At 45.6% G+C, this 27,495-nt stretch overlaps 1 protein-coding gene across 3 annotated transcripts in view; it reads right to left on the bottom strand.

Annotated features, from left to right (window-relative positions):
- The window catches only part of si:ch211-161h7.4 (serine/arginine repetitive matrix protein 1), a 114,105-nt gene that overhangs the window by 51,606 nt on the left and 35,004 nt on the right, over positions 1–27,495 (bottom strand). For all 3 annotated transcript variants that reach the window (XM_055928145.1, XM_055928147.1, XM_055928146.1), the window contains 9 exons: positions 24,577–24,782; positions 24,437–24,497; positions 24,004–24,238; positions 21,243–21,341; positions 19,826–20,305; positions 14,084–14,757; positions 12,068–12,667; positions 10,844–11,600; positions 5,510–5,580 (listed from right to left, as the gene is read on the bottom strand). In XM_055928145.1, coding sequence (XP_055784120.1) covers positions 5,510–5,580; positions 10,844–11,600; positions 12,068–12,667; positions 14,084–14,757; positions 19,826–20,305; positions 21,243–21,341; positions 24,004–24,238; positions 24,437–24,497; positions 24,577–24,782 — 3,183 coding nt within the window. The remainder of the gene's footprint in view (positions 1–5,509; positions 5,581–10,843; positions 11,601–12,067; positions 12,668–14,083; positions 14,758–19,825; positions 20,306–21,242; positions 21,342–24,003; positions 24,239–24,436; positions 24,498–24,576; positions 24,783–27,495) is intronic.

The following is a 27,495-nucleotide window of genomic DNA, read 5'->3' as shown; positions in this document are numbered from 1 at the left end:
ACACTAGGTTAGGACACCAACCAGCTCCATAGGACACACTAGGTTAGGACACCAAGGTCCATAGGACACACTAGGTTAGGACAACACTCAGCTCCATAGGACACACTAGGTTAGGACACCAAGGTCCATAGGACACACTAGGTTAGGACACCAAGGTCCATAGGACACACTAGGTTAGGACAACAAGGTCCATAGGACACACTAGGTTAGGACAACAACCAGCTCCATAGGACACACTAGGTTAGGACACCCAGCTCCATAGGACACACTAGGTTAGGACACCCAGCTCCATAGGACACACTAGGTTAGGACACCCAGCTCCATAGGACACACTAGGTTAGGACACCCAGCTCCATAGGACACACTAGGTTAGGACACCCAGCTCCATAGGACACACTAGGTTAGGACAACAAGGTCCATAGGACACACTAGGTTAGGACAACAAGGTCCATAGGACACACTAGGTTAGGACAACAACCAGCTCCATAGGACACACTAGGTTAGGACACCCAGCTCCATAGGACACACTAGGTTAGGACACCCAGCTCCATAGGACACACTAGGTTAGGACAAAAACCAGCTCCATAGGACACACTAGGTTAGGATACCCAGCTCCATAGGACACACTAGGTTAGGATACCCAGCTCCATAGGACACACTAGGTTAGGACACCCAGCTCCATAGGACACACTAGGTTAGGACACCCAGCTCCATAGGACACACTAGGTTAGGACAACAAGGTCCATAGGACACACTAGGTTAGGACACCCAGCTCCATAGGACACACTAGGTTAGGACAACAACCAGCTCCATAGGACACACTAGGTTAGGACAACCAGCTCCATAGGACACACTAGGTTAGGACACCAACCAGCTCCATAGGACACACTAGGTTAGGACAACAACCAGCTCCATAGGACACACTAGGTTAGGACACCAACCAGCTCCATAGGATACACTAGGTTAGGACACCCAGCTCCATAGGACACACTAGGTTAGGACACTCAGCTCCATAGGACACACTAGTTTAGTTCACCAACCAGCTCCATAGGACACACTAGGTTAGGACAACAATGTCCATAGTACACACTAGGTTAGGACAACAACCAGCTCCATACGACACACTAGGTTAGGACAACACTCAGCTCCATAGGACACACTAGGTTAGGATAACAACCAGCTCCATAGGACACACTAGGTTAGGACACCAAGGTCCATAGGACACACTAGGTTAGGACAACAAGGTCCATAGGACACACTAGGTTAGGACAACAACCAGCTCCATAGGACACACTAGGTTAGGACAACACTCAGCTCCATAGGACACACTAGGTTAGGATAACAACCAGCTCCATAGGACACACTAGGTTAGGACACCAAGGTCCATAGGACACACTAGGTTAGGACAACAAGGTCCATAGGACACACTAGGTTAGGACACCAAGGTCCATAGGACACACTAGGTTAGGACACCCAGCTCCATAGGACACACTAGGTTAGGACACCCAGCTCCATAGGACACACTAGGTTAGGACAACAAGCAGCTCCATAGGACACACTAGGTTAGGACACTCAGCTCCATAGGACACACTAGGTTAGGACACCCAGCTCCATAGGACACACTAGGTTAGGACAACGAGCAGCTCCATAGGACACACTAGGTTAGGACACCCAGCTCCATAGGACACACTAGGTTAGGACACCCAGCTCCATAGGACACACTAGGTTAGGACACCCAGCTCCATAGGACACACTAGGTTAGGACACTCAGCTCCATAGGACACACTAGGTTAGGACACCAACCAGCTCCATAGGACACACTAGGTTAGGACACCAACCAGCTCCATAGGACACACTAGGTTAGGACACCAAGATCCATAGGACACACTAGGTTAGGACAACACTCAGCTCCATAGGACACACTAGGTTAGGACAACAAGCAGCTCCATAGGACACACTAGGTTAGGACACCCAGCTCCATAGGACACACTAGGTTAGGACAACAACCAGCTCCATAGGACACACTAGGTTAGGACAACAACCAGCTCCATAGGACACACTAGGTTAGGACAACAACCAGCTCCATAGGACACACTAGGTTAGGACACCCAGCTCCATAGGACACACTAGGTTAGGACACCCAGCTCCATAGGACACACTAGGTTAGGACAACAAGCAGCTCCATAGGACACACTAGGTTAGGACACCCAGCTCCATAGGACACACTAGGTTAGGACAACAAGGTCCATAGGACACACTAGGTTAGGACAACAAGCAGCTCCATAGGACACACTAGGTTAGGACAACACCCAGCTCCATAGGACACACTAGGTTAGGACACCCAGCTCCATAGGACACACTAGGTTAGGACAACAAGGTCCATAGGACACACTAGGTTAGGATCCCTACCAGCTCCATAGGACACACTAGGTTAGGACAAAAAGGTCCATAGGACACACTAGGTTAGGACACCCAGCTCCATAGGACACACTAGGTTAGGACAACAACCAGCTCCATAGGACACACTAGGTTAGGACACCAACCAGCTCCATAGGACACACTAGGTTAGGACAACAACCAGCTCCATAGGACAAAATAGGTTAGGACACCCAGCTCCATAGGACACACTAGGTTAGGACACCCAGCTCCATAGGACACACTAGGTTAGGACAACAAGCAGCTCCATAGGACACACTAGGTTAGGACAACACCCAGCTCCATAGGACACACTAGGTTAGGACACCCAGCTCCATAGGACACACTAGGTTAGGACAACAAGGTCCATAGGACACACTAGGTTAGGACACCTACCAGCTCCATAGGACACACTAGGTTAGGACAAAAAGGTCCATAGGACACACTAGGTTAGGACACCCAGCTCCATAGGACACACTAGGTTAGGACAACAACCAGCTCCATAGGACACACTAGGTTAGGACAACAACCAGCTCCATAGGACACACTAGGTTAGGACACCAACCAGCTCCATAGGACACACTAGGTTAGGACACCAACCAGCTCCATAGGACACACTAGGTTAGGACACCAAGGTCCATAGGACACACTAGGTTAGGACACCAAGGTCCATAGGACACACTAGGTTAGGACAACACTCAGCTCCATAGGACACACTAGGTTAGGACACCAAGGTCCATAGGACACACTAGGTTAGGACAACAAGGTCCATAGGACACACTAGGTTAGGACAACAACCAGCTCCATAGGACACACTAGGTTAGGACAACAACCAGCTCCATAGGACACACTAGGTTAGGACACCCAGCTCCATAGGACACACTAGGTTAGGACACCCAGCTCCATAGGACACACTAGGTTAGGACACCCAGCTCCATATTACACACTAGGTTAGGACACCCAGCTCCATAGGACACACTAGGTTAGGACAACAAGGTCCATAGGACACACTAGGTTAGGACAACAAGGTCCATAGGACACACTAGGTTAGGACAACAACCAGCTCCATAGGACACACTAGGTTAGGACAACAACCAGCTCCATAGGACACACTAGGTTAGGACACCCAGCTCCATAGGACACACTAGGTTAGGACACCCAGCTCCATAGGACACACTAGGTTAGGACACAAACCAGCTCCATAGGACACACTAGGTTAGGATACCCAGCTCCATAGGACACACTAGGTTAGGATACCCAGCTCCATAGGACACACTAGGTTAGGACACCCAGCTCCATAGGACACACTAGGTTAGGACAACCACCAGCTCCATAGGACACACTAGGTTAGGACAACAAGGTCCATAGGACACACTAGGTTAGGACACCTACCAGCTCCATAGGACACACTAGGTTAGGACACCCAGCTCCATAGGACACACTAGGTTAGGACACTCAGCTCCATAGGACACACTAGGTTAGGACACCAACCAGCTCCATAGGACACACTAGGTTAGGACAACAAGGTCCATAGGACACACTAGGTTAGGACAACAAGCAGCTCCATAGGACACACTAGGTTAGGACAACAACCAGCTCCATAGGACACACTAGGTTAGGACAACAACCAGCTCCATAGGACACACTAGGTTAGGACAACAACCAGCTCCATAGGACACACTAGGTTAGGACACCAACCAGCTCCTTAGGACACACTAGGTTAGGACAACAACCAGCTCCATAGGACACACTAGGTTAGGACACCCAGCTCCATAGGACACACTAGGTTAGGACACCCAGCTCCATAGGACACACTAGGTTAGGACAACAACCAGCTCCATAGGACACACTAGGTTAGGACACCCAGCTCCATAGGACACACTAGGTTAGGACACCCAGCTCCATAGGACACACTAGGTTAGGACACCCAGCTCCATAGGACACACTAGGTTAGGACACCCAGCTCCATAGGACACACTAGGTTAGGACACCCAGCTCCATAGGACACACTAGGTTAGGACACCCAGCTCCATAGGACACACTAGGTTAGGACACCCAGCTCCATAGGACACACTAGGTTAGGACACCCAGCTCCATAGGACACACTAGGTTAGGACAACAAGCAGCTCCATAGGACACACTAGGTTAGGACACCCAGCTCCATAGGACACACTAGGTTAGGACAACGACCAGCTCCATAGGACACACTAGGTTAGGACAACAAGGTCCATAGGACACACTAGGTTAGGACAACCAGCTCCATAGGACACACTAGGTTAGGACACCCAGCTCCATAGGACACACTAGGTTAGGACACCAACCAGCTCCATAGGACACACTAGGTTAGGACACCAACCAGCTCCATAGGACACACTAGGTTAGGACACCTACCAGCTCCATAGGACACACTAGGTTAGGACAACAAGCAGCTCCATAGGACACACTAGGTTAGGACACCCAGCTCCATAGGACACACTAGGTTAGGACACCCAGCTCCATAGGACACACTAGGTTAGGACACCAACCAGCTCCATAGGACACACTAGGTTAGGACACCTACCAGCTCCATAGGACACACTAGGTTAAGACACCCAGCTCCATAGGACACACTAGGTTAAGACACCCAGCTCCATAGGACACACTAGGTTAGGACAACAACCAGCTCCATAGGACACACTAGGTTAGGACACCAAGGTCCATAGGACACACTAGGTTAGGACAACAACCAGCTCCATAGGACACACTAGGTTAGGACACCAACCAGCTCCATAGGACACACTAGGTTAGGACAACAAGGTCCATAGGACACACTAGGTTAGGACAACAACCAGCTCCATAGGACACACTAGGTTAGGACACCAAGGTCCATAGGACACACTAGGTTAGGACACCCAGCTCCATAGGACACACTAGGTTAGGACACCCAGCTCCATAGGACACACTAGGTTAGGACACCTACCAGCTCCATAGGACACACTAGGTTAGGACAACAAGGTCCATAGGACACACTAGGTTAGGACACCCAGCTCCATAGGACACACTAGGTTAGGACACCAAGGTCCATAGGACAACAGGCACAAGGCTCTATACTTACAGATGTCGTCATTCTCTTCATAATCCTCCAGTTCAATCATGGAAGACGGTCCGCTTTTGAAACCTTTTAACCTGTTGACAAAAAGGAATGGATCTCCTGACAGTGTCATGGTGGACAACAGTCACTCATTACGTTGTTTAGGAAGAGAAGCAACAGTCACTCATAACGTTGTTTAGGAAGAGAAGCAACAGTCACTCATAACGTTGCTTAGAAGAGAAGCAACAGTCACTCATAACGTTGTTTAGGAAGAGAAGCAACAGTCACTCATTACGTTGCTTAGGAAGAGAAGCAACAGTCACTCATAACGTTGTTTAGGAAGAGAAGCAACAGTCACTCATAACGTTGCTTAGGAAGAGAAGCAACAGTCACTCATAACGTTGCTTAGGAAGAGAAGCAACAGTCACTCATAACGTTGTTTAGGAAGAGAAGCAACAGTCACTCATAACGTTGCTTAGGAATAGAAGCAACAGTCACTCATTACGTTGCTTAGAAGAGAAGCAACAGTCTCTCATTACGTTGCTTAGAAGAGAAGCAACAGTCACTCTTAACGTTGCTTAGAAGAGAAGCAACAGTCACTCATAACGTTGTTTAGGAAGAGAAGCAACAGTCACTCATAACGTTGCTTAGGAAGAGAAGCAACAGTCACTCATTACGTTGTTTAGAAGAGAAGCAACAGTCACTCATAACGTTGCTTAGAAGAGAAGCAACAGTCACTCATAACGTTGCTTAGAAGAGAAGCAACAGTCACTCATAACGTTGTTTAGGAAGAGAAGCAACAGTCACTCATTACGTTGCTTAGGAAGAGAAGCAACAGTCACTCATAACGTTGTTTAGGAAGAGAAGCAACAGTCACTCATAACGTTGCTTAGGAAGAGAAGCAACAGTCACTCATTACGTTGCTTAGGAAGAGAAGCAACAGTCACTCATTACGTTGTTTAGAAGAGAAGCAACAGTCACTCATAACGTTGCTTAGAAGAGAAGCAACAGTCACTCATAACGTTGCTTAGAAGAGAAGCAACAGCCACTCATAACGTTGCTTAGAAGAGAAGCAACAGTCACTCATAACGTTGTTTAGGAAGAGAAGCAACAGTCACTCATTACGTTGCTTAGGAAGAGAAGCAACAGTCACTCATAACGTTGCTTAGGAAGAGAGGCAACAGTCACTCATAACGTTGCTTAGGAAGAGAAGCAACAGTCACTCATTACGTTGCTTAGGAAGAGAAGCAACAGTCACTCATTACGTTGCTTAGAAGAGAAGCAACAGTCACTCATAACGTTGCTTAGAAGAGAAGCGACAGTCACTCATTACGTTGCTTAGGAAGAGAGGCGACAGTCACTCATTACGTTGCTTAGGAAGAGAAGCAACAGTCACTCATTACGTTGCTTAGGAAGAGAGGCAACAGTCACTCATTACGTTGCTTAGAAGAGAGGCAACAGTCACTCATAACGTTGCTTAGAAGAGAGGCAACAGTCACTCATTACGTTGCTTAGGAAGAGAAGCAACAGTCACTCATAACGTTGCTTAGGAAGAGAAGCAACAGTCACTCATTACGTTGCTTAGGAAGAGAAGCAACAGTCACTCATTACGTTGCTTAGAAGAGAAGCAACAGTCACTCATAACGTTGCTTAGGAAGAGAAGCAACAGTCACTCATAACGTTGCTTAGGAAGAGAAGCAACAGTCACTCATAACGTTGCTTAGGAAGAGAAGCAACAGTCACTCATTACGTTGCTTAGAAGAGAAGCAACAGTCACTCATAACGTTGCTTAGGAAGAGAAGCAACAGTCACTCATTACGTTGTTTAGGAAGAGAAGCAACAGTCACTCATAACGTTGCTTAGGAAGAGAAGCAACAGTCACTCATTACGTTGTTTAGAAGAGAAGCAACAGTCACTCATAACGTTGCTTAGAAGAGAAGCAACAGTCACTCATAACGTTGCTTAGAAGAGAGGCAACAGTCACTCATTACGTTGCTTAGGAAGAGAAGCAACAGTCACTCATAACGTTGCTTAGGAAGAGAAGCAACAGTCACTCATTACGTTGCTTAGAAGAGAAGCAACAGTCACTCATAACGTTGCTTAGGAAGAGAAGCAACAGTCACTCATTACGTTGCTTAGGAAGAGAAGCAACAGTCACTCATAACGTTGCTTAGAAGAGAGGCAACAGTCACTCATTACGTTGCTTAGAAGAGAAGCAACAGTCACTCATTACGTTGCTTAGGAAGAGAAGCAACAGTCACTCATAACGTTGCTTAGGAAGAGAAGCAACAGTCACTCATAACGTTGCTTAGGAAGAGAAGCAACAGTCACTCATTACGTTACTTAGGAAGAGAAGCAACAGTCACTCATTACGTTGCTTAGGAAGAGAAGCAACAGTCACTCATAACGTTGCTTAGGAATAGAAGCAACAGTCACTCATTACGTTGCTTAGAAGAGAAGCAACAGTCACTCATAACGTTGCTTAGGAAGAGAAGCAACAGTCACTCATAACGTTGCTTAGGAAGAGAAGCAACAGTCACTCATTACGTTACTTAGGAAGAGAAGCAACAGTCACGCATAACGTTGCTTAGGAAGAGAAGCAACAGTCACTCATTACGTTGCTTAGGAAGAGAAGCAACAGTCACTCATATCGTTGCTTAGAAGAGAAGCAACAGTCACTCATTACGTTGTTTAGAAGAGAAGCAACAGTCACTCATAACGTTGTTTAGAAGAGAAGCAACAGTCACTCATTACGTTGTTTAGAAGAGAAGCAACAGTCACTCATAACGTTGCTTAGAAGAGAAGCAACAGTCACTCATTACGTTCTTTAGAAGAGAAGCAACAGTCACTCATAACGTTGCTTAGAAGAGAAGCAACAGTCACTCATAACGTTGCTTAGAAGAGAGGCAACAGTCACTCATTACGTTGCTTAGGAAGAGAAGCAACAGTCACTCATAACGTTGCTTAGGAAGAGAAGCAACAGTCACTCATTACGTTGCTTAGGAAGAGAAGCAACAGTCACTCATTACGTTGCTTAGAAGAGAAGCAACAGTCACTCATTACGTTGCTTAGGAAGAGAAGCAACAGTCACTCATTACGTTGCTTAGAAATAGAAGCAACAGTCACTCATTACGTTGCTTAGGAAGAGAAGCAACAGTCACTCATTACGTTGCTTAGAAGAGAAGCAACAGTCACTCATAACGTTGCTTAGGAAGAGAAGCAACAGTCACGCATAACGTTGCTTAGGAAGAGAAGCAACAGTCACTCATAACGTTGCTTAGGAAGAGAAGCAACAGTCACTCATAACGTTGCTTAGGAAGAGAAGCAACAGTCACTCATTACGTTGTTTAGGAAGAGAAGCAACAGTCACTCATAACGTTGCTTAGGAAGAGAAGCAACAGTCACTCATTACGTTGCTTAGAAGAGAAGCAACAGTCACTCATAACGTTACTTAGGAAGAGAAGCAACAGTCACTCATAACGTTGTTTAGGAAGAGAAGCAACAGTCACGCATAACGTTGCTTAGGAAGAGAAGCAACAGTCACTCATTACGTTGCTTAGGAAGAGAAGCAACAGTCACTCATTACATTGTTTAGGAAGAGAAGCAACAGTCACTCATAACGTTGCTTAGGAAGAGAAGCAACAGTCACTCATTACGTTGTTTAGGAAGAGAAGCAACAGTCACTCATTACGTTGCTTAGGAAGAGAAGCAACAGTCACTCATAACGTTGCTTAGGAAGAGAAGCAACAGTCACTCATTACGTTGCTTAGGAAGAGAAGCAACAGTCACTCATTACGTTGTTTAGGAAGAGAAGCAACAGTCACTCATAACGTTGCTTAGGAAGAGAAGCAACAGTCACTCATTACGTTGTTTAGGAAGAGAAGCAACAGTCACTCATAACGTTGCTTAGGAAGAGAAGCAACAGTCACTCATTACGTTGCTTAGGAAGAGAAGCAACAGTCACTCATTACGTTGCTTAGAAGAGAAGCAACAGTCACTCATAACGTTGCTTAGGAAGAGAAGCAACAGTCACTCATTACGTTGCTTAGAAGAGAGGCAACAGTCACTCATAACGTTGCTTAGAAGAGAAGCAACAGTCACTCATAACGTTGCTTAGAAGAGAGGCAACAGTCACTCATTACGTTGCTTAGGAAGAGAAGCAACAGTCACTCATAACGTTGCTTAGGAAGAGAAGCAACAGTCACTCATTACGTTGCTTAGGAAGAGAAGCAACAGTCACTCATTACGTTGCTTAGAAGAGAAGCAACAGTCACTCATTACGTTGCTTAGGAAGAGAAGCAACAGTCACTCATTACGTTGCTTAGAAGAGAAGCAACAGTCACTCATTACGTTGCTTAGGAAGAGAAGCAACAGTCACTCATTACGTTGCTTAGAAGAGAAGCAACAGTCACTCATAACGTTGCTTAGGAAGAGAAGCAACAGTCACGCATAACGTTGCTTAGGAAGAGAAGCAACAGTCACTCATAACGTTGCTTAGGAAGAGAAGCAACAGTCACTCATTACGTTGTTTAGGAAGAGAAGCAACAGTCACTCATAACGTTGCTTAGGAAGAGAAGCAACAGTCACTCATTACGTTGCTTAGAAGAGAAGCAACAGTCACTCATAACGTTACTTAGGAAGAGAAGCAACAGTCACTCATAACGTTGTTTAGGAAGAGAAGCAACAGTCACGCATAACGTTGCTTAGGAAGAGAAGCAACAGTCACTCATTACGTTGCTTAGGAAGAGAAGCAACAGTCACTCATTAAGTTGTTTAGGAAGAGAAGCAACAGTCACTCATAACGTTGCTTAGGAAGAGAAGCAACAGTCACTCATTACGTTGTTTAGGAAGAGAAGCAACAGTCACTCATTACGTTGCTTAGGAAGAGAAGCAACAGTCACTCATAACGTTGCTTAGGAAGAGAAGCAACAGTCACTCATTACGTTGCTTAGGAAGAGAAGCAACAGTCACTCATTACGTTGTTTAGGAAGAGAAGCAACAGTCACTCATAACGTTGCTTAGGAAGAGAAGCAACAGTCACTCATTACGTTGTTTAGGAAGAGAAGCAACAGTCACTCATAACGTTGCTTAGGAAGAGAAGCAACAGTCACTCATTACGTTGCTTAGGAAGAGAAGCAACAGTCACTCATTACGTTGCTTAGAAGAGAAGCAACAGTCACTCATAACGTTGCTTAGGAAGAGAAGCAACAGTCACTCATTACGTTGCTTAGAAGAGAAGCAACAGTCAGAAGCAACAGTCAGAAGCAACGTGTTGAGAAGCAACAGTCAGAAGCAACAGTCAGAAGCAACGTGTTGAGAAGCAACAGTCAGAAGCAACAGTATTTGGGGTGTACGTACGTGTTGTCTGAGAGTCGGTTGTTGCTTTGGGAGAAGTCTCGGCGTATGGTCTTCTTTTGCCCCAGCTGTCCAACAGGCTCTATGCAGACAGTACTGGCACTCAGATCCACAGGGCTGGAGCTCCTGTCACTGGCTGGGTCCTGGGAGGGGTCATTAGCTGCACCAGAGCCGATGCTGGGGCTCTGGGCTGACTGCTCCTCAGGCGATCTAGGGAATAGCGTTTTCCTCCCCGAAGTCTGACACGTGCTGCTTCTGACCGTGGCCACCGGGGGCGCTCCTCTGCCCGAGGAGAAGATGGCACCAAAGGTGGCCAGAGAGCGCTTGACCGCCTTGGGAGTGGAGAGGTCCTTCCTCTTCAGATGGGTATGAACTCCTCCAAGTCGAGTTGAGGAGGCTGCGTTGCCATTCTGAGGGCGTCCCAAGAACTTACTTCTCTCCACCTTGCGTGTTTTTGGGTTAGGCTGCGGTTGAGGGGGTGAAGGTTTCTTGGGGTGAGGATGAGGTTGTTGAGGGACTGAAGAGGTGCTGTCAGTGTTCTCTGGGGGGTTGTTGGTGACCCACCAGTTCCCTGGAGCTTTCCTCCTCCTGCTGCGTTTCTCTGGAGCCTCCCTGGCCTGATGCCACTGCCTGCTGGGGGTAACGGTAGAGGGGAGGGCATCACTCCTGCTGGGGATAATGGTAGCAGAGTGGGGGGTAATGTCACTCTGGGGTTTACACTTGGGAGTGCGGGTATAGATCCAGTCAAACACCTTTTCACCTGAGAAGAGACACAAGCAGAACACAAAATCACCACATATTTAAATAACAGCTATTTGAGATGACACAGTACATATGTTGTATTTGACTACCGTAATTTCCGGACTATAAGCCGCTACTTTTTTCCCACGCTATGAACCTCGCGGTTTATACAATGACGCGGCTAATTTATGTTTTTTTTTTTTTCACAAGATTCATGCCGCCAAAAAACTGAGCTATTTATTTTTGTTACAAGCCGTGTTTCGTTTAAAGGCTGTGTAAAGTTCATTTGTTTCAATGTACCGGTAGGCACTTGCGGCTTATAGACATGTGCGGTTTATTTATGTACAAAATACATATTTGTAAAAAATTCAGTGGGTACGGCTTATATTCAGGTTCGCCTAATAGTCCAGCAATTACGGTAAGTTTGATTTATGAGTGAGCTATATCCACGTGAAGGAAATTAATGGTGTTAGTATGAAGCCTTACCTGGGGTGAGTGTATGCTGTCTGAGAGGGCTGGGCATGGGACTGAGCCCCTCCATCTCCTGCTGCTCTGCCGTAGAGGCCTCCTCATCCTCCTCTTCTCTCTGACCTTCAGGCCTCGCTGGCTCCTCTCTACTGGTCGTCTTCTGCTTCTTAGGGCTGACCCTCTTGGGCTTCTCTGCTTTAGGCTCTGCAGTCTGATTGGACCAGGGTTTATTCTCTGTGGTCTGATTGGACGAGGGTTTCTTCTTTGTGGTCTGATTGGACGAGGGTTTCTTCTTTGCGTTCTGATTAAACAAGGGTCTGGATGTCCCCTCCTCTTGCCCCGACTCCACAGAGGAATATCTTGCTGGTTTAGTTTTCTTATTATTGTGTTTGGACTTGTTGGCTGTGTGTGTGTCGTCTGTCTCTGTGACCTGTGTGTTGACAGGGCTGGTGAGCCACCAAGGACCAGGCTTGATCCTCTTCCTCTTCCCTGCTAACTGGGTTAGCTGGCCGGCCTGGGAGAAGTCAGCCTCGCCTGTAGGGGAGGGACCAACCTCCTTGGCTTTACGATTGGCTGGAACCTTGACTCGTCTCTGTCCTGACGGTGCCAACTGTAGAACTGTGGAGAAAGACAACGTTACATCTAGCCTAGATTTTTATGTGCATTTTTCCACAGCTTTTTTGTGTGAATATTTTTATTTTGTTGTTTTAATTGTTGAGAGCAAAACATCAAAGTCGGAAGTTTACATACACCGTAGCCCAAAAAATTCTAACTCAGTTTTTCACAATTCCTGACATTTAATCCTAGTAACAATTCCCTGTTTTAGGTCAGTTAGGATCACCACTTTATTTTAAGAATGTGAAATGTCAAAATGATAGTAGAGAATCATTTATTTCAGCATTTATTTATTTTATCACATTCCCAGTGAGTCAGAAGTTTACATACACTCAATTAGTATTTGGTAGCATTGCCTTTGAATTGTTTAACTTGGGTCAAATGTTTTGGGTAGCCTTCCACAAGTTGGGTGAATTTTGTCCCATTCCTCCTGACAGGGCTGGTGTAACTGAGTCCGGTTTGTAGGACTCCTTGCTCACACACGCTTTTTCATTTCCCCCCCCAGACATTTTCTATGAGATTGAGGTCAGGTCTTTGTGATGGCCACTCCAATACCTGTACTTTGTTGTCCTTAAGCCATTTTGCCACAACTTTGGAAGTATGCTTGGGGTCATTGTCCATTAGGAAGACCCATTTGCGACCAAGCTTTAACTTCCTGACTGATGTCTTGAGATGTTGCTTCAATATATCCACATAATTTCCCTTCCTCATTATGCCATGTATTTTGTGAAGTGCACCAGTCCCTCCTGCAGCAAAGCACCCCCACAACATGATGCTGCCACCCCCGTGCTTCACGGTTGGGATGGTGTTCTTCGGCTTGCAAGCCTCCCCCTTTTCCCTCCAAACATAACGATGGTCATTATGGCCAAACAGTTCTATTTTTGTTTCATCAGACCAGAGAACATTTCTTCAAAAAGTACAATCTTTGTCCCCATGTGCAGATGCAAACCGTAGTCTGGCCATGAAATACATCCACAGGTACACCTCCAATTGACTCAAATGATGTCAATTAGCCTATCAGAAGCTTCTAAAGCCATGACATCATTTTCTGGAATTTTCCAAGCTGTTTAAAGGCACAGTAAACTTAGTGTATGTAAACTTCTGACCCACTGGAATTGTGATACAGTGAATTAATTATAAGTGAAATAATCTGTCTGTAAACAATTGTTGAAAAAATGACTTGTGTCATGCACAAAGTAGATGTCCTAACCGACTTGCCAAAACTATAGTTTGTTAACAAGAAATTTGTGGAGTGGTTGAAAGACAAGTTTTAATGTCTCCAACCTGAGTGGATGTAAACTTCTGACTTCAACTGTATTTTTATACCTACAAACGGCATGCTACAACTTGCACTTGTGATGAACATTGTAGTCAAAGAAACCATTGTGATGTGTGATATCAGCTGTCAGGGGATCTTACCCGGTGAAACATCCTGGTCTGCAGCAGCTTCACACTCCTCCTCCATGACGACGGGCTCCTGCCCAGCTCCAGCTGACAGTCTCCTCGTCTTCCCAGACTGCCGGCCTCGTCCTCGGCTCGTCTTGGGGTTCACCTTGTAACCTTGGAATTTAGAGATTCTGGGAACTTTCTTTTCTGCTTTGGTGCGGGCTTTTGATTGGCTGGGTTTAGGCTTGGCCCCTCCTCCTGGTTCCAGGTCACCTGCTGTCGTTGGTTCAGATAACGGGTTGTTGACTTTCTTCTTCTGGTCTTGTTCTATGTGGTCTGCCTCGACAGGCCCATCACCCTGGGGACTAGAGTCCCTCTTCTTCCTGGCTGTAGACTTGGTGAGGACAGGTATGAGGGAGGAGCCTCCAGTAGCATTCTTCTCTTTAGTTTTCACGTCAGCTGTCCTTTCTGATCTCAGCTTGGCTGTATCCTTCTCTGATTGGCTGGCCTTGGTGAGTGTGTCAGCTGAGGCGTCGTTACTGCTGTGTGATTGGTCCTTCTGCTGCGGTCGAGGTGTGGCCCTGTTGGGGTCAGTCTTCCAGCGAAGGGAGAACCAGGATGGACCATCGTCCTCCAGGATCAGGAAGTCATCCTCCAGATCGGTGAGAGGAGCTTCTCTCACTGGAGACGCCAGAGCTTTCCTAGGGCTGAACAAACACAGCATTAACCCTTTCCTAGGGCTAAACAAACACAGCATTAACCCTTTCCTAGGGCTAAACAAACACAGCATTAACCCTTTCCTAGGGCTAAACAAACACAGCATTAACCCTTTCCTAGGGCTAAACAAACACAACATTAACCCTTTCCTAGGGCTAAACAAACACAGCATTAACCCTTTCCTAGGGCTAAACAAACACAGCATTAACCCTTTCCTAGGGCTAAACAAACACAACATTAACCCTTTCCTAGGGCTAAACAAACACAGCATTAACCCTTTCCTAGGGCTAAACAAACACAGCATTAACCCTTTCCTAGGGCTAAACAAACACAGCATTAACCCTTTCCTAGGGCTAAACAAACACAACATTAACCCTTTCCTAGGGCTAAACAAACACAGCATTAACCCTAGCCTCTAACCCTAACCTGTAACCCTTTCCTAGGGCTAAACAAATACAGCATTAACCCTTTCCTAGGGCTGAACAGAAACCCAGCATTAGCCCTAGCCTCTAACCCTAACCTGTAACCCTTTCCTAGGGCTGAGTATTAACCCTAGCCTCTAACCCTAACCTGTAACCCTTTCCTAGGGCTGAGCATTAACCCTAGCCTCTAACCCTAACCTGTAACCCTTTCCTAGGGCTAAACAAACACAACATTAACCCTTTCCTAGGGCTAAACAAACACAACATTAACCCTTTCCTAGGGCTAAACAAACACAACATTAACCCTTTCCTAGGGCTAAACAAACACAACATTAACCCTTTCCTAGGGCTAAACAAACACAGCATTAACCCTTTCCTAGGGCTAAACAAACACAGCATTAACCCTTTCCTAGGGCTAAACAAACACAACATTAACCCTTTCCTAGGGCTAAACAAACACAGCATTAACCCTTTCCTAGGGCTAAACAAACACAACATTAACCCTTTCCTAGGGCTAAACAAACACAGCATTAACCCTTTCCTAGGGCTAAACAAACACAACATTAACCCTTTCCTAGGGCTAAACAAACACAGCATTAACCCTTTCCTAGGGCTAAACAAACACAACATTAACCCTTTCCTAGGGCTAAACAAACACAGCATTAACCCTTTCCTAGGGCTAAACAAACACAGCATTAACCCTTTCCTAGGGCTAAACAAACACAGCATTAACCCTTTCCTAGGGCTAAACAAACACAACATTAACCCTTTCCTAGGGCTAAACAAACACAGCATTAACCCTAGCCTCTAACCCTAACCTGTAACCCTTTCCTAGGGCTAAACAAATACAGCATTAACCCTTTCCTAGGGCTGAACAGAAACCCAGCATTAGCCCTAGCCTCTAACCCTAACCTGTAACCCTTTCCTAGGGCTGAGTATTAACCCTAGCATCTAACCCTAACCTGTAACCCTTTCCTAGGGCTGAGCATTAACCCTAGCCTCTAACCCTAACCTGTAACCCTTTCTTAGGGCTAAACAAATACAGCATTAACCCTTTCCTAGGGCTGAACAGAAACCCAGCATTAGCCCTAGCCTCTAACCCTAACCTGTAACCCTTTCCTAGGGCTGAGCATTAACCCTAGCCTCTAACCCTAACCTGTAACCCTTTCCTAGGGCTGAGCATTAACCCTAGCCTCTAACCCTAACCTGTAACCCTTTCCTAGGGCTGAACATTAACCCTAGCCTCTAACCCTAACCTGTAACCCTTTCCTAGGGCTGAACTTGTGAGAAGGTGGGAATGGCCCATAGACACTTAAAGGACAGGTATGATGAGTGTGTTTCATTTGGTGACCTCAGAGGACAGGAAACACACATGGCTATATCTCTGAATATGTACATTTCTCAATTATGGGGTTTGCATCTAATTCTTGTATTAAATGAATTAGTAAATATGAAACTATTTGTGAAATTATGTAATATGATGTTAAACCTTTAATGTGAAAGAATTGTATGGCGTAATGGAACAGCCCTTTTCTACTGTTTACGAATAAAAGCCCCTCCTGAGGAAATCCTCTTCAGACCACGCGTACCTCGATGGACGCTGAGGGGGCAGAGGTTGGGTTAAGACCACAAAAACCTCAGTATAAGCTTAGGTTGTAATGGCTGTTGAATTCCTAACCACGTGGAGCATTGGCTACACGGCGGGAAATGGTTAACCTCTGAGACTATCGATCCCGACAGAATAAGAGCAAATCTTAGATACTAATTACTAGTCTGCAGCTAGAAATTATGTCAACCTGGGATGCAAAGACCGACAACCGCCGAAACATCTATTCTATTAGAACATTTCTGAATGGTACTCTGAAGTATCCATTCTAACCACGAAAGACTTCAGGGAAGCAGAGAGAGACACTCGGAGGAAATCTCCAACAGAAGGACTGACGATTCCAACAGAGATCACGATGACACACTGGGCGAAAATATATATATTGATTGAAATTATTCCCAAATGAGTGAGCGTTCATGTGCAAAGCATTATCATTTCAATTAATATAATTATCAACTGTGTAGTGACTCCTTATGTCTTTCCCGCCTTTTTCAGTCCACACCCACTTCCCTTTGTCCACCAAGCCGTCATATCGGCTTAGGCCACTAGGGAACCTCCCCTATCATTTCCTTGTAACCATAGCTACTGTTTGTTTGTTTATGCATTTCTGTGATTATTTAGTTAGTAAATAAATTATTATGACGATTGATTAAGACTGGGTTCGTGCAGAAACAATTTATGACGTTTGGAATGAGACTAACGTGAGGTAAAGAATAATTCATTAATTAGAAGAAGACTAATTGATCAGATATTAAAATATCTGAAGAGTTATATTAGGAAAATTACAACTTTGTCATCTGAAGATTTGCCTTGGTGCCCCGACTTCCTAGTTAATTACATTTACATGATTAGATTAATCACGTAATAATAATAATTACAAAGAATTGATTTGATAAACAGTCTTCCCTTTAATGATGCCAAAGACACGACATATTAATAACACGTTCAACTACTGAAGACATTGGCTCAAATCTAGGTTGTGCCTTTGTTTTTCAGAGACAATTAACAACCAAGGAAAAACATTTTCACTTCTCTCATTGACTTCTCAAATCCCAAACTCCAGCCTGGTATGCTTCGCAAGCGTTCCCAGAAGTCTCGTGATGTTGGGCCTCTGGGTTTAGAAACAGGGAGGGCCACTTCTGTGGATATTGTACACAGGGCAGTTCTAACCATTCATTCAGTTAACCTGTTGGGGATGGGGGCGCTGTTTAGACTATTTATGCTAATTTGGCTAATTTTTTAAACGGCTTCCCACAAAATCCTTGATCGTACAATATGCATATTATTATTATTATTGGATAGAAAACAGTCTATAGTTTCTATAGGAGTTGAAATTTTGTCTCTAAGTGGAACAGAGCCCATTCTACAGCAATTTCCCTGACATGGAGTCAGATTTGAGAAATGTTGGCCACTCTTCTGAAGTCATTTAAAAGGGCACTGTCGTTGCTATGACTATACGGACACTTCTTACGTCTTCCCCTGGATGCCTTTACGTGATGACGATTCCAACGGGGTCGATTGCGCGTTCACAGGCCCTTCAAATGAAAAAACCCTGAAGCTAGTCATTCTTTGGGAGCTGCGTCATGAGCCTAGAGGACACCGGCGCGCACCTGTTCCAAGCGTTAGTTTAGCCTGTTATATTTCTCCGGTCATCTTTTCACTCGTTGTAGGAGTTAAAAACATCATAAGGTAGTTAATTTAAAGCGTTTTATAGCAATTTATATCCGTTTAGTGCGATTTTGGGACATTTATTTTTGCAACGATGTGAAAAGTTGGGCACGCTTTTCAGTTCATCCCGAACGCAGTTGACATTTCCACATGGCAAGAGGACAGCTTTCCACCAAAAGACGATTTCTCCCAAGAAAGGATCCTTTGCCCAAGATACTGATGGAAGAACAGCTCAAGGTAGGACATTTTTATTATGATAAATCGTGTTTCTGTCGAAACATTTTAGTGGCTTAGGACGCCATGTTTTTTGACGTAGCTTCGCTTGGCGCAAACTGTATTGAAAAGTAAGGATAAATTAAAAAATGTAATAACGCAATTGTATTAAGAATTAAATTGTCTATCAATCCCTGTCCACCCTATATTTTTTAGTCACGTTTATGAGTATTTATGTATAAGAGTAGATCACTGTCTAAGTGGCGCAAGGACATTTTCTGACCAGCTGAGCTACATTTCACATTGTCTAACCATGATTTTGGTGGCTAAATATAAACATTTTCGATCAAACTGTATATGCATGTTGTAATGTGATGTTACAGGAGTGTCATCGGAAGAATTCTGAGAAGGTTAGTGAAAAAATTAATATCTTTTGGCGATGTTGACTTTTATCGCTCACTTTGGCTAGAATCAATGCTGGGCTGCTAATTGCTATGTGCTAAGCTAATATAACGATTTATTGTGTTTTCGCTGTAAGACACTTAGAAAATCTGAAATATTGTCTGTATTCACAGGATCTGTGTCTTTCGATTCGTGTATGCTGTGTATTTTTACGAAATGTTTGATGATTAGTAGTTAGGTACACACGTTGCTCATTGTAATTATTCTAGTCCATTTGTGATGGTGGGTGCAATTGTAAACTATGCCATCTACCTGAAATATGCACTTTTTTCTAACAAAACCTATCCCATACCATAAATATGTTATCAGACTGTCATCTAATGAGTTTTTTTGTTGGTTAGGGGCTATAAATATCTTAGTTTAGCCGAATTGGTGATGGCTACTGGTGTTGGTGGACAAATAAAAGATGGTGGATTATGCTAATGTGTTTTTAGGTAATAGATGTACATCTTTACATATTGTGTCTTCCCTGTAAAACATTTTAAAAATCGGAAATGTTGACTGGATTCACAAGATCTGTGTCTTTCATTAGCTGTATTGGACTTTAATGTGTGAAAGTTAAATATTTTAAAAAAATATTTTTTTTGAATTTCGCGGCACTGGTTTTTCAGTGGGGGGGGGGGGGTGTGCCGCTAGCGCCACGCTGATCCTAGACAGGTTAAATGAAGACAATAGATGTGGACTCACCAAGCAGGATTGGACTGACCAGCCGCTCTCAGCTTCTGGAGGAAGGAGGATGTGGCTTTCCTTTCCTGTGTTGCCTCCTTCTCTGGTGGCTGGGCCAGACGCTTCTTCTCTGGCGGCTGGGCCAGACGCTTCTTCTCTGGCGGCTGGGCCAGACGCTTCTTCTCTGGTGGCTGGGCCAGACTCTTCTTCTCTGGTGGCTGGGCCAGACTCTTCTTCTCTGGTGGCTGGGCCAGACTCTTCTTCTCTGGTGGCTGGGCCAGACTCTTCTTCTCTGGTGGCTGGGCCAGACTCTTCTTCTCTGGTGGTTGGGCCAGACTCTTCTTCTCTGGTGGTTGGGCCAGACTCTTCTTCTCTGGTGGTTGGGCCAGACTCTTCTTCCCTGGTGCTGGTTGTTCTTTGAGTTCTACTGCTGGATACGGGCTTGTTTGGGGAGACTCTTCTGGCTCTGTCTCTATGCTGCACAAGGACAGAGTCAACTTCCTGGAGAATGAACACAATAGGGATGTGACAAATTGAAAAAGATCTTAACATTTAAACTGCCATTTTGTCCAGTTTGTTAAAAAAATAAGAAAAAGTGATACAATTCCACATGAATTCACAATGCAGAATATGGTCCTACTGTGTATGACCGAAGTTCAATCTACCACAGTCCTAGATACAGTAGGCTACTGGTAGTCTCCTGTCATTTCATATTATGAGACAAAAACACACTACCTAGCAATGATTCATGAGAAAAATAGTTTGAGAGCTTGCACTTTGAACTTGCAGAGTAATTATTGTCCACTTTCTCCACTAAGGCCATCATGGCATCTTGTAGTCTGGTTGTTGATATGCCATGGGGGTATTGAAGAACACGTCCTCTACCATTGACAATGGCTGCATATCAATTGCAGTCATTTCTGGAATCAGCGCTGTGCTTCTCACTCCCATATCACACGTGTTTAGTGTGAAGCAGTTTAATGTCTGTTGTACCCAGCCGTAGCCTAACCCAGCCATAGCCTAACCCAGCCATAGCCTAACCCAGCCATAACCCAACCCAGCCATACCCCAACCCAGCCATACCCCAACCCAGCCATACCCCAACCCAGCCATAGCCTAACCCAGCCATAGCCTAACCCAGCCATAGCCTAACCCAGCCATACCCCAACCCAGCCATACCCCAACCCAGCCATACCCTAACCCAGCCATAGCCTAACCCAGCCATAGCCTAACCCAGCCATAGCCTAACCCAGCCATAGCCTAACCCAGCCATAGCCTAACCCAGCCATACCCTAACCAAGGTCTCCTGTCCTGTGTTAGCATGGATCTGATTATTATGAACTATAATAGGTAGAGACAAAATGGCCCAACAAAGCCAGGATATGGGATTAAGATCAGTCTACAGAGCCTCCATACTGAACCAGTCCAGTAGACTGACCAAGGTGTCTCTTCCTTCTTCGGCATACTGTGAACTGGCGTCTTTTGTTTGGTGACAGAAAACCGACAGGGAGGAGAGTCCAGCACCGCATCATATCCCCTGGAGAAGAGGAAAAACATCAGGGAGGTATAGATGGAACACCGGGGGGGGTATAGAAGAAGAGGGAACACTGGGGGGGGGGGGGTATAGATGAAGAGGGAACACCGGGGGGGTATAGATGAAGAGGGAACACCGGGGGGGTATAGAAGAAGAGGGAACACCGGGGGGGGGGGGTATAGATGAAGAGGGAACACCGGGGGGGTATAGAAGAAGAGGGAACACCGGGGGGGTATAGAAGAAGAGGGAACACCGGGGGGGGTATAGAAGAAGAGGGAACACCGGGGGGGGTATAGAAGAAGAGGGAACACCGGGGGGGGTATAGAAGAAGAGGGAACACCGGGGGGGGGGGGGGGGGTATAGATGAAGAGGGAACACCGGGGGGGTATAGATGAAGAGGGAACACCGGGGGGGTATAGAAGAAGAGGGAACACCGGGGGGGGGGGGGTATAGATGAAGAGGGAACACCGGGGGGGTATAGATGAAGAGGGAACACCGGGGGGGTATAGAAGAAGAGGGAACACCGGGGGGGGGGGTATAGATGAAGAGGGAACACCGGGGGGTATAGAAGAAGAGGGAACACCGGGGGGGTATAGAAGAAGGGGGAACACCGGGGGGGTATAGAAGAAGAGGGAACACCGGGGGGGGTATAGAAGAAGAGGGAACACCGGGGGGGGTATAGAAGAAGAGGGAACACCGGGGGGGGTATAGAAGAAGAGGGAACACCGGGGGGGGTAAAGAAGAAGAGGGAACACCGGGGGGGTATAGAGGGAACACCGGGGGGGTATAGAGGGAACACCGGGGGGGTATAGAAGAAGAGGAAAAACACCGGGGGGTATAGATGAAGCGGGAACACCGGGGGGGTATATAAGAAGAGGAAAAACATCAGGGAGGTATAGAAGAAGGGGGGAACACCGGGGGGGTATATAGATGGAACACCGGGGGGGTATAGATGAAGAGGAAAAACATCAGGGAGGTATAGAGGGAACACCGGGGGGTATAGAAGAAGAGGAAAAACACCGGGGGGGTATAGAAGAAGAGGAAAAACACCGGGGGGGTATAGAAGAAGAGGGAACACCGGGGGGGTATAGAAGAAGAGGAAAAACATCAGGGGGGTATAGAAGAAGAGGGAACACCGGGGGGGGTATAGAAGAAGAGGGAACACCGGGGGGGTATAGAAGAAGAGGAAACACCAGGGGGGTATAGAAGAAGAGGAAACACCAGGGGGGTATAGAAGAAGAGGGAACACCATGGGGGTATAGAAGAAGGGAGAACACCAGGGGGGGTATAGATGAAGAGGGAACACCAGGGGGGTATAGAAGAAAAGGGAACACCAGGGGGGTATAGATGAAGAGGGAACACCAGGGGGGTATAGAAGAAAAGGGAACACCAGGGGGGTATAGATGAAGAGGGAACACCAGGGGGGTATAGAAGAAGGGAGAACACCAGGGGGGTATAGAAGAAGGGAGAACACCAGGGGGGGTATAGAAGAAGGGGGAACACCAGGGGGGGTATAGATGAAGAGTGAACACCAGGGGGGTATAGAAGAAAAGGGAACACCAGGGGGGTATAGATGAAGAGGGAACACCAGGGGGGTATAGAAGAAGAGGGAACACCAGGGGGGTATAGATGAAGAGGGAACACCGGGGGGGGTATAGATGAAGAGGGAACACCAGGGGGGTATAGAAGAAAAGGGAACACCAGGGGGGGTATAGAAGAAGAGGGAACACCAGGGGGGTATAGAAGAAAAGGGAACACCAGGGGGGTATAGATGAAGAGGGAACACCAGGGGGGTATAGAAGAAGAGGGAACACCAGGGGGGGTATAGATGAAGAGGGAACACCAGGGGGGTATAGAAGAAGAGGGAACACCAGGGGGGTATAGAAGAAAAGGGAACACCAGGGGGGTATAGATGAAGAGGGAACACCAGGGGGGTATAGAAGAAAAGGGAACACCAGGGGGGTATAGATGAAGAGGGAACACCAGGGGGGTATAGAAGAAGAGGGAACACCAGGGGGGTATAGAAGAAGGGGGAACACCAGGGGGGGTATAGAAGAAGAGGGAACACCAGGGGGGGTATAGAAGAAGAGGGAACACCAGGGGGGTATAGAAGAAAAGGGAACACCAGGGGGGTATAGATGAAGAGGGAACACCAGGGGGGGTATAGATGAAGAGGGAACACCAGGGGGGTATAGAAGAAGAGGGAACACCAGGGGGGGTATAGATGAAGAGGGAACACCAGGGGGGTATAGAAGAAAAGGGAACACCAGGGGGGTATAGATGAAGAGGGAACACCAGGGGGGTATAGAAGAAGAGGGAACACCAGGGGGGTATAGATGAAGAGGGAACACCAGGGGGGGTATAGAAGAAGAGGGAACACCAGGGGGGTATAGAAGAAGAGGGAACACCAGGGGGGTATAGATGAAGAGGAAACACCAGGGGGGTATAGAAGAAGAGGGAACACCAGGGGGGGTATAGATGAAGAGGGAACACCAGGGGGGTATAGAAGAAAAGGGAACACCAGGGGGGTATAGAAGGAACATCAGCGAAGAGGAATCAAACTTTCCCCCTATTTGAATCAATATAACATGTCTACAACAAGACTAAAAACAACTAACTCCTTGTCAAGCGGTCCACATCAGTATCGAGTTGGGATGAATCTTACCCGTCTGCTGCCTGTCTGTTGCACTGTGGTGTCAGGCCAGTGATAGGCTGCTTTACAGGGCCGTCATCATCATCATCATCATCATCACAGATCAAGAGCAATGGAGAGGCCGCTCTGTCCTTGTCCTCACCCCCCTCCTGTCGCTTTATGGGGCTGGAGGTCTTGTCCTCACCCCCCTCCTGTCGCTTTATGGGGCTGGAGGTCTTGATGGGAGCGTGCTTTTTAAACGGGCTCTCTACCTCAGCCAAGGGAAACACAGGGAACAGGGTCGACACTCAAGACTAGACATTTCTACAGATGATGATTTCGACAGATAACTCGCTGACGTCATACAGATGTGAGCTGGTGACGCATTAACATATGCCCAGAGATACTGCCACAGAAACAAGCCATTTCAGTCACTAGCTATCAGTTATTAATAGTCATCACCTACCAGTATCCAGCAAAGTGCTCTCTGCGGTCCCCTCCTTGTGCATCTCTTCTCCTTGGGGCACCTGGTGTCAACAACAGATCATAAGTGTGCATTCTGACGTTTCATTTAATTCCATTGCAGAATAGTACGAGGTGTTTTACCACTTCACCAGTCTCTGGAACTGACGACGGTTCTCTCTCCACCTTCTCTACAGGGTTACCAGTCTTCTCCACCTTCTCTACAGGGTTACCAGTCTTCTCCACCTTCTCTACAGCATTGGCGGTCTTGTTCTCCTTCTCCTCTACAGGGGCGAAGGTCGGAGAGGGAGGCAGAGGGGGAAGCTCTTCCCCAACATCAGAGGGAGAATCTGCAGGACATATTAAGTCACATTAGTTATTGGGTGTCCAAAGATGGGCATTTTGAAATAATTTCTCTATTTGAATAGTTAAAATAAAAAATAAAAACATTGCTCTACTCTGACCAACCAGAATGACGCCAAACTCCACCACAGCAAAAAGTGTTTCTTTTCAGGGTGTTATCAGTACAGTAGCCTGTTCTAATAACCAGTGTTGTTTTCAGGGTGTTATATCAGTACAGTAGCCTGTTCTAATAACCAGTGTTGTTTTCAGGGTGTTATATCAGTACAGTAGCCTGTTCTAATAACCAGTGTTGTTTTCAGGGTGTTATATCAGTACAGTAGCCTGTTCTAATAACCAGTGTTGTTTTCAGGGTGTTATATCAGTACAGTAGCCTGTTCTAATAACCAGTGTTGTTTTCAGGGTGTTATCAGTGCAGTAGCCTGTTCTAATAACCAGTGTTGTTTTCAGGGTGTTATCAGTGCAGTAGCCTGTTCTAATAACCAGTGTTGTTTTCAGGGTGTTAGTGCAGTAGCCTGTTCTAATAACCAGTGTTGTTTTCAGGGTGTTAGTACAGTAGCCTGTTCTAATAACCAGTGTTGTTTTCAGGGTGTTATATCAGTACAGTAGCCTGTTCTAATAACCAGTGTTGCTTTCAGGGTGTTATATCAGTACAGTAGCCTGTTCTAATAACCAGTGTTGTTTTCAGGGTGTTATATCAGTACAGTAGCCTGTTCTAATAACCAGTGTTGTTTTCAGGGTGTTAGTACAGTAGCCTGTTCTAATAACCAGTGTTGTTTTCAGGGTGTTAGTACAGTAGCCTGTTCTAATAACCAGTGTTGTTTTCAGGGTGTTAGTACAGTAGCCTGTTCTAATAACCAGTGTTGTTTTCAGGGTGTTATATCAGTACAGTAGCCTGTTCTAATAACCAGTGTTGTTTTCAGGGTGTTATATCAGTACAGTAGCCTGTTCTAATAACCAGTGTTGTTTTCAGGGTGTTATCAGTACAGTAGCCTGTTCTAATAACCAGTGTTGTTTTCAGGGTGTTAGTACAGTAGCCTGTTCTAATAACCAGTGTTGTTTTCAGGGTGTTAGTACAGTAGCCTGTTCTAATAACCAGTGTTGTTTTCAGGGTGTTATATCAGTACAGTAGCATGTTCTAATAACCAGTGTTGTTTTCAGGGTGTTAGTACAGTAGCCTGTTCTAATAACCAGTGTTGTTTTCAGGGTGTTAGTACAGTAGTCTGTTCTAATAACCAGTGTTGTTTTCAGGGTGTTATATCAGTACAGTAGTCTGTTCTAATAACCAGTGTTGTTTTCAGGGTGTTATATCAGTACAGTAGCCTGTTCTAATAACCAGTGTTGTTTTCAGGGTGTTATATCAGTACAGTAGCATGTTCTAATAACCAGTGTTGTTTTCAGGGTGTTATATCAGTACAGTAGCCTGTTCTAATAACCAGTGTTGTTTTCAGGGTGTTATATCAGTACAGTAGCCTGTTCTAATAACCAGTGTTGTTTTCAGGGTGTTATATCAGTACAGTAGCCTGTTCTAATAACCAGTGTTGTTTTCAGGGTGTTATATCAGTGCAGTAGCCTGTTCTAATAACCAGTGTTGTTTTCAGGGTGTTATATCAGTGCAGTAGCCTGTTCTAATAACCAGTGTTGTTTTCAGGGTGTTAGTACAGTAGCCTGTTCTAATAACCAGTGTTGTTTTCAGGGTGTTATATCAGTACAGTAGCCTGTTCTAATAACCAGTGTTGTTTTCAGGGTGTTATCAGTACAGTAGCCTGTTCTAATAACCAGTGTTGTTTTCAGGGTGTTATATCAGTACAGTAGCCTGTTCTAATAACCAGTGTTGTTTTCAGGGTGTTATATCAGTACAGTAGCCTGTTCTAATAACCAGTGTTGTTTTCAGGGTGTTATATCAGTACACTAGCCTGTTCTAATAACCAGTGTTGTTTTCAGGGTGTTATCAGTACAGTAGCCTGTTCTAATAACCAGTGTTGTTTTCAGGGTGTTATATCAGTACAGTAGCCTGTTCTAATAACCAGTTTGTTTTCAGGGTGTTATATCAGTGCAGTAGCCTGTTCTAATAACCAGTGTTGTTTTCAGGGTGTTATCAGTACAGTAACCTGTTCTAATAACCAGTGTTGTTTTCAGGGTGTTAGTACAGTAGCCTGTTCTAATAACCAGTGGTGTTTTCAGGGTGTTGTATCAGTACAGTAGCCTGTTCTAATAACCAGTGTTGTTTTCAGGGTGTTGTATCAGTACAGTAGCCTGTTCTAATAACCAGTGTTGTTTTCAGGGTGTTGTATCAGTACAGTAGCCTGTTCTAATAACCAGTGTTGTTTTCAGGGTGTTATCAGTACAGTAGCCTGTTCTAATAACCAGTGTTGTTTTCAGGGTGTTGTATCAGTACAGTAGCCTGTTCTAATAACCAGTGTTGTTTTCAGGGTGTTGTATCAGTACAGTAGCCTGTTCTAATAACCAGTGTTGTTTTCAGGGTGTTAGTACAGTAGCCTGTTCTAATAACCAGTGTTGTTTTCAGGGTGTTATATCAGTGCAGTAGCCTGTTCTAATAACCAGTGTTGTTTTCAGGTAGTTATATCAGTGCAGTATCCTGTTCTAATAACCAGTGTTGTTTTCAGGGTGTTATCAGTACAGTAGCCTGTTCTAATAACCAGTGTTGTTTTCAGGGTGTTATCAGTACAGTAGCCTGTTCTA

The sequence above is a fragment of the Salvelinus fontinalis genome, chromosome 7 (genome assembly GCF_029448725.1).
Source record: "Salvelinus fontinalis isolate EN_2023a chromosome 7, ASM2944872v1, whole genome shotgun sequence".
In the NCBI taxonomy this organism is placed as follows: domain Eukaryota; kingdom Metazoa; phylum Chordata; class Actinopteri; order Salmoniformes; family Salmonidae; genus Salvelinus; species Salvelinus fontinalis.
This window is presented reverse-complemented; position numbering and strand designations above follow the sequence as displayed.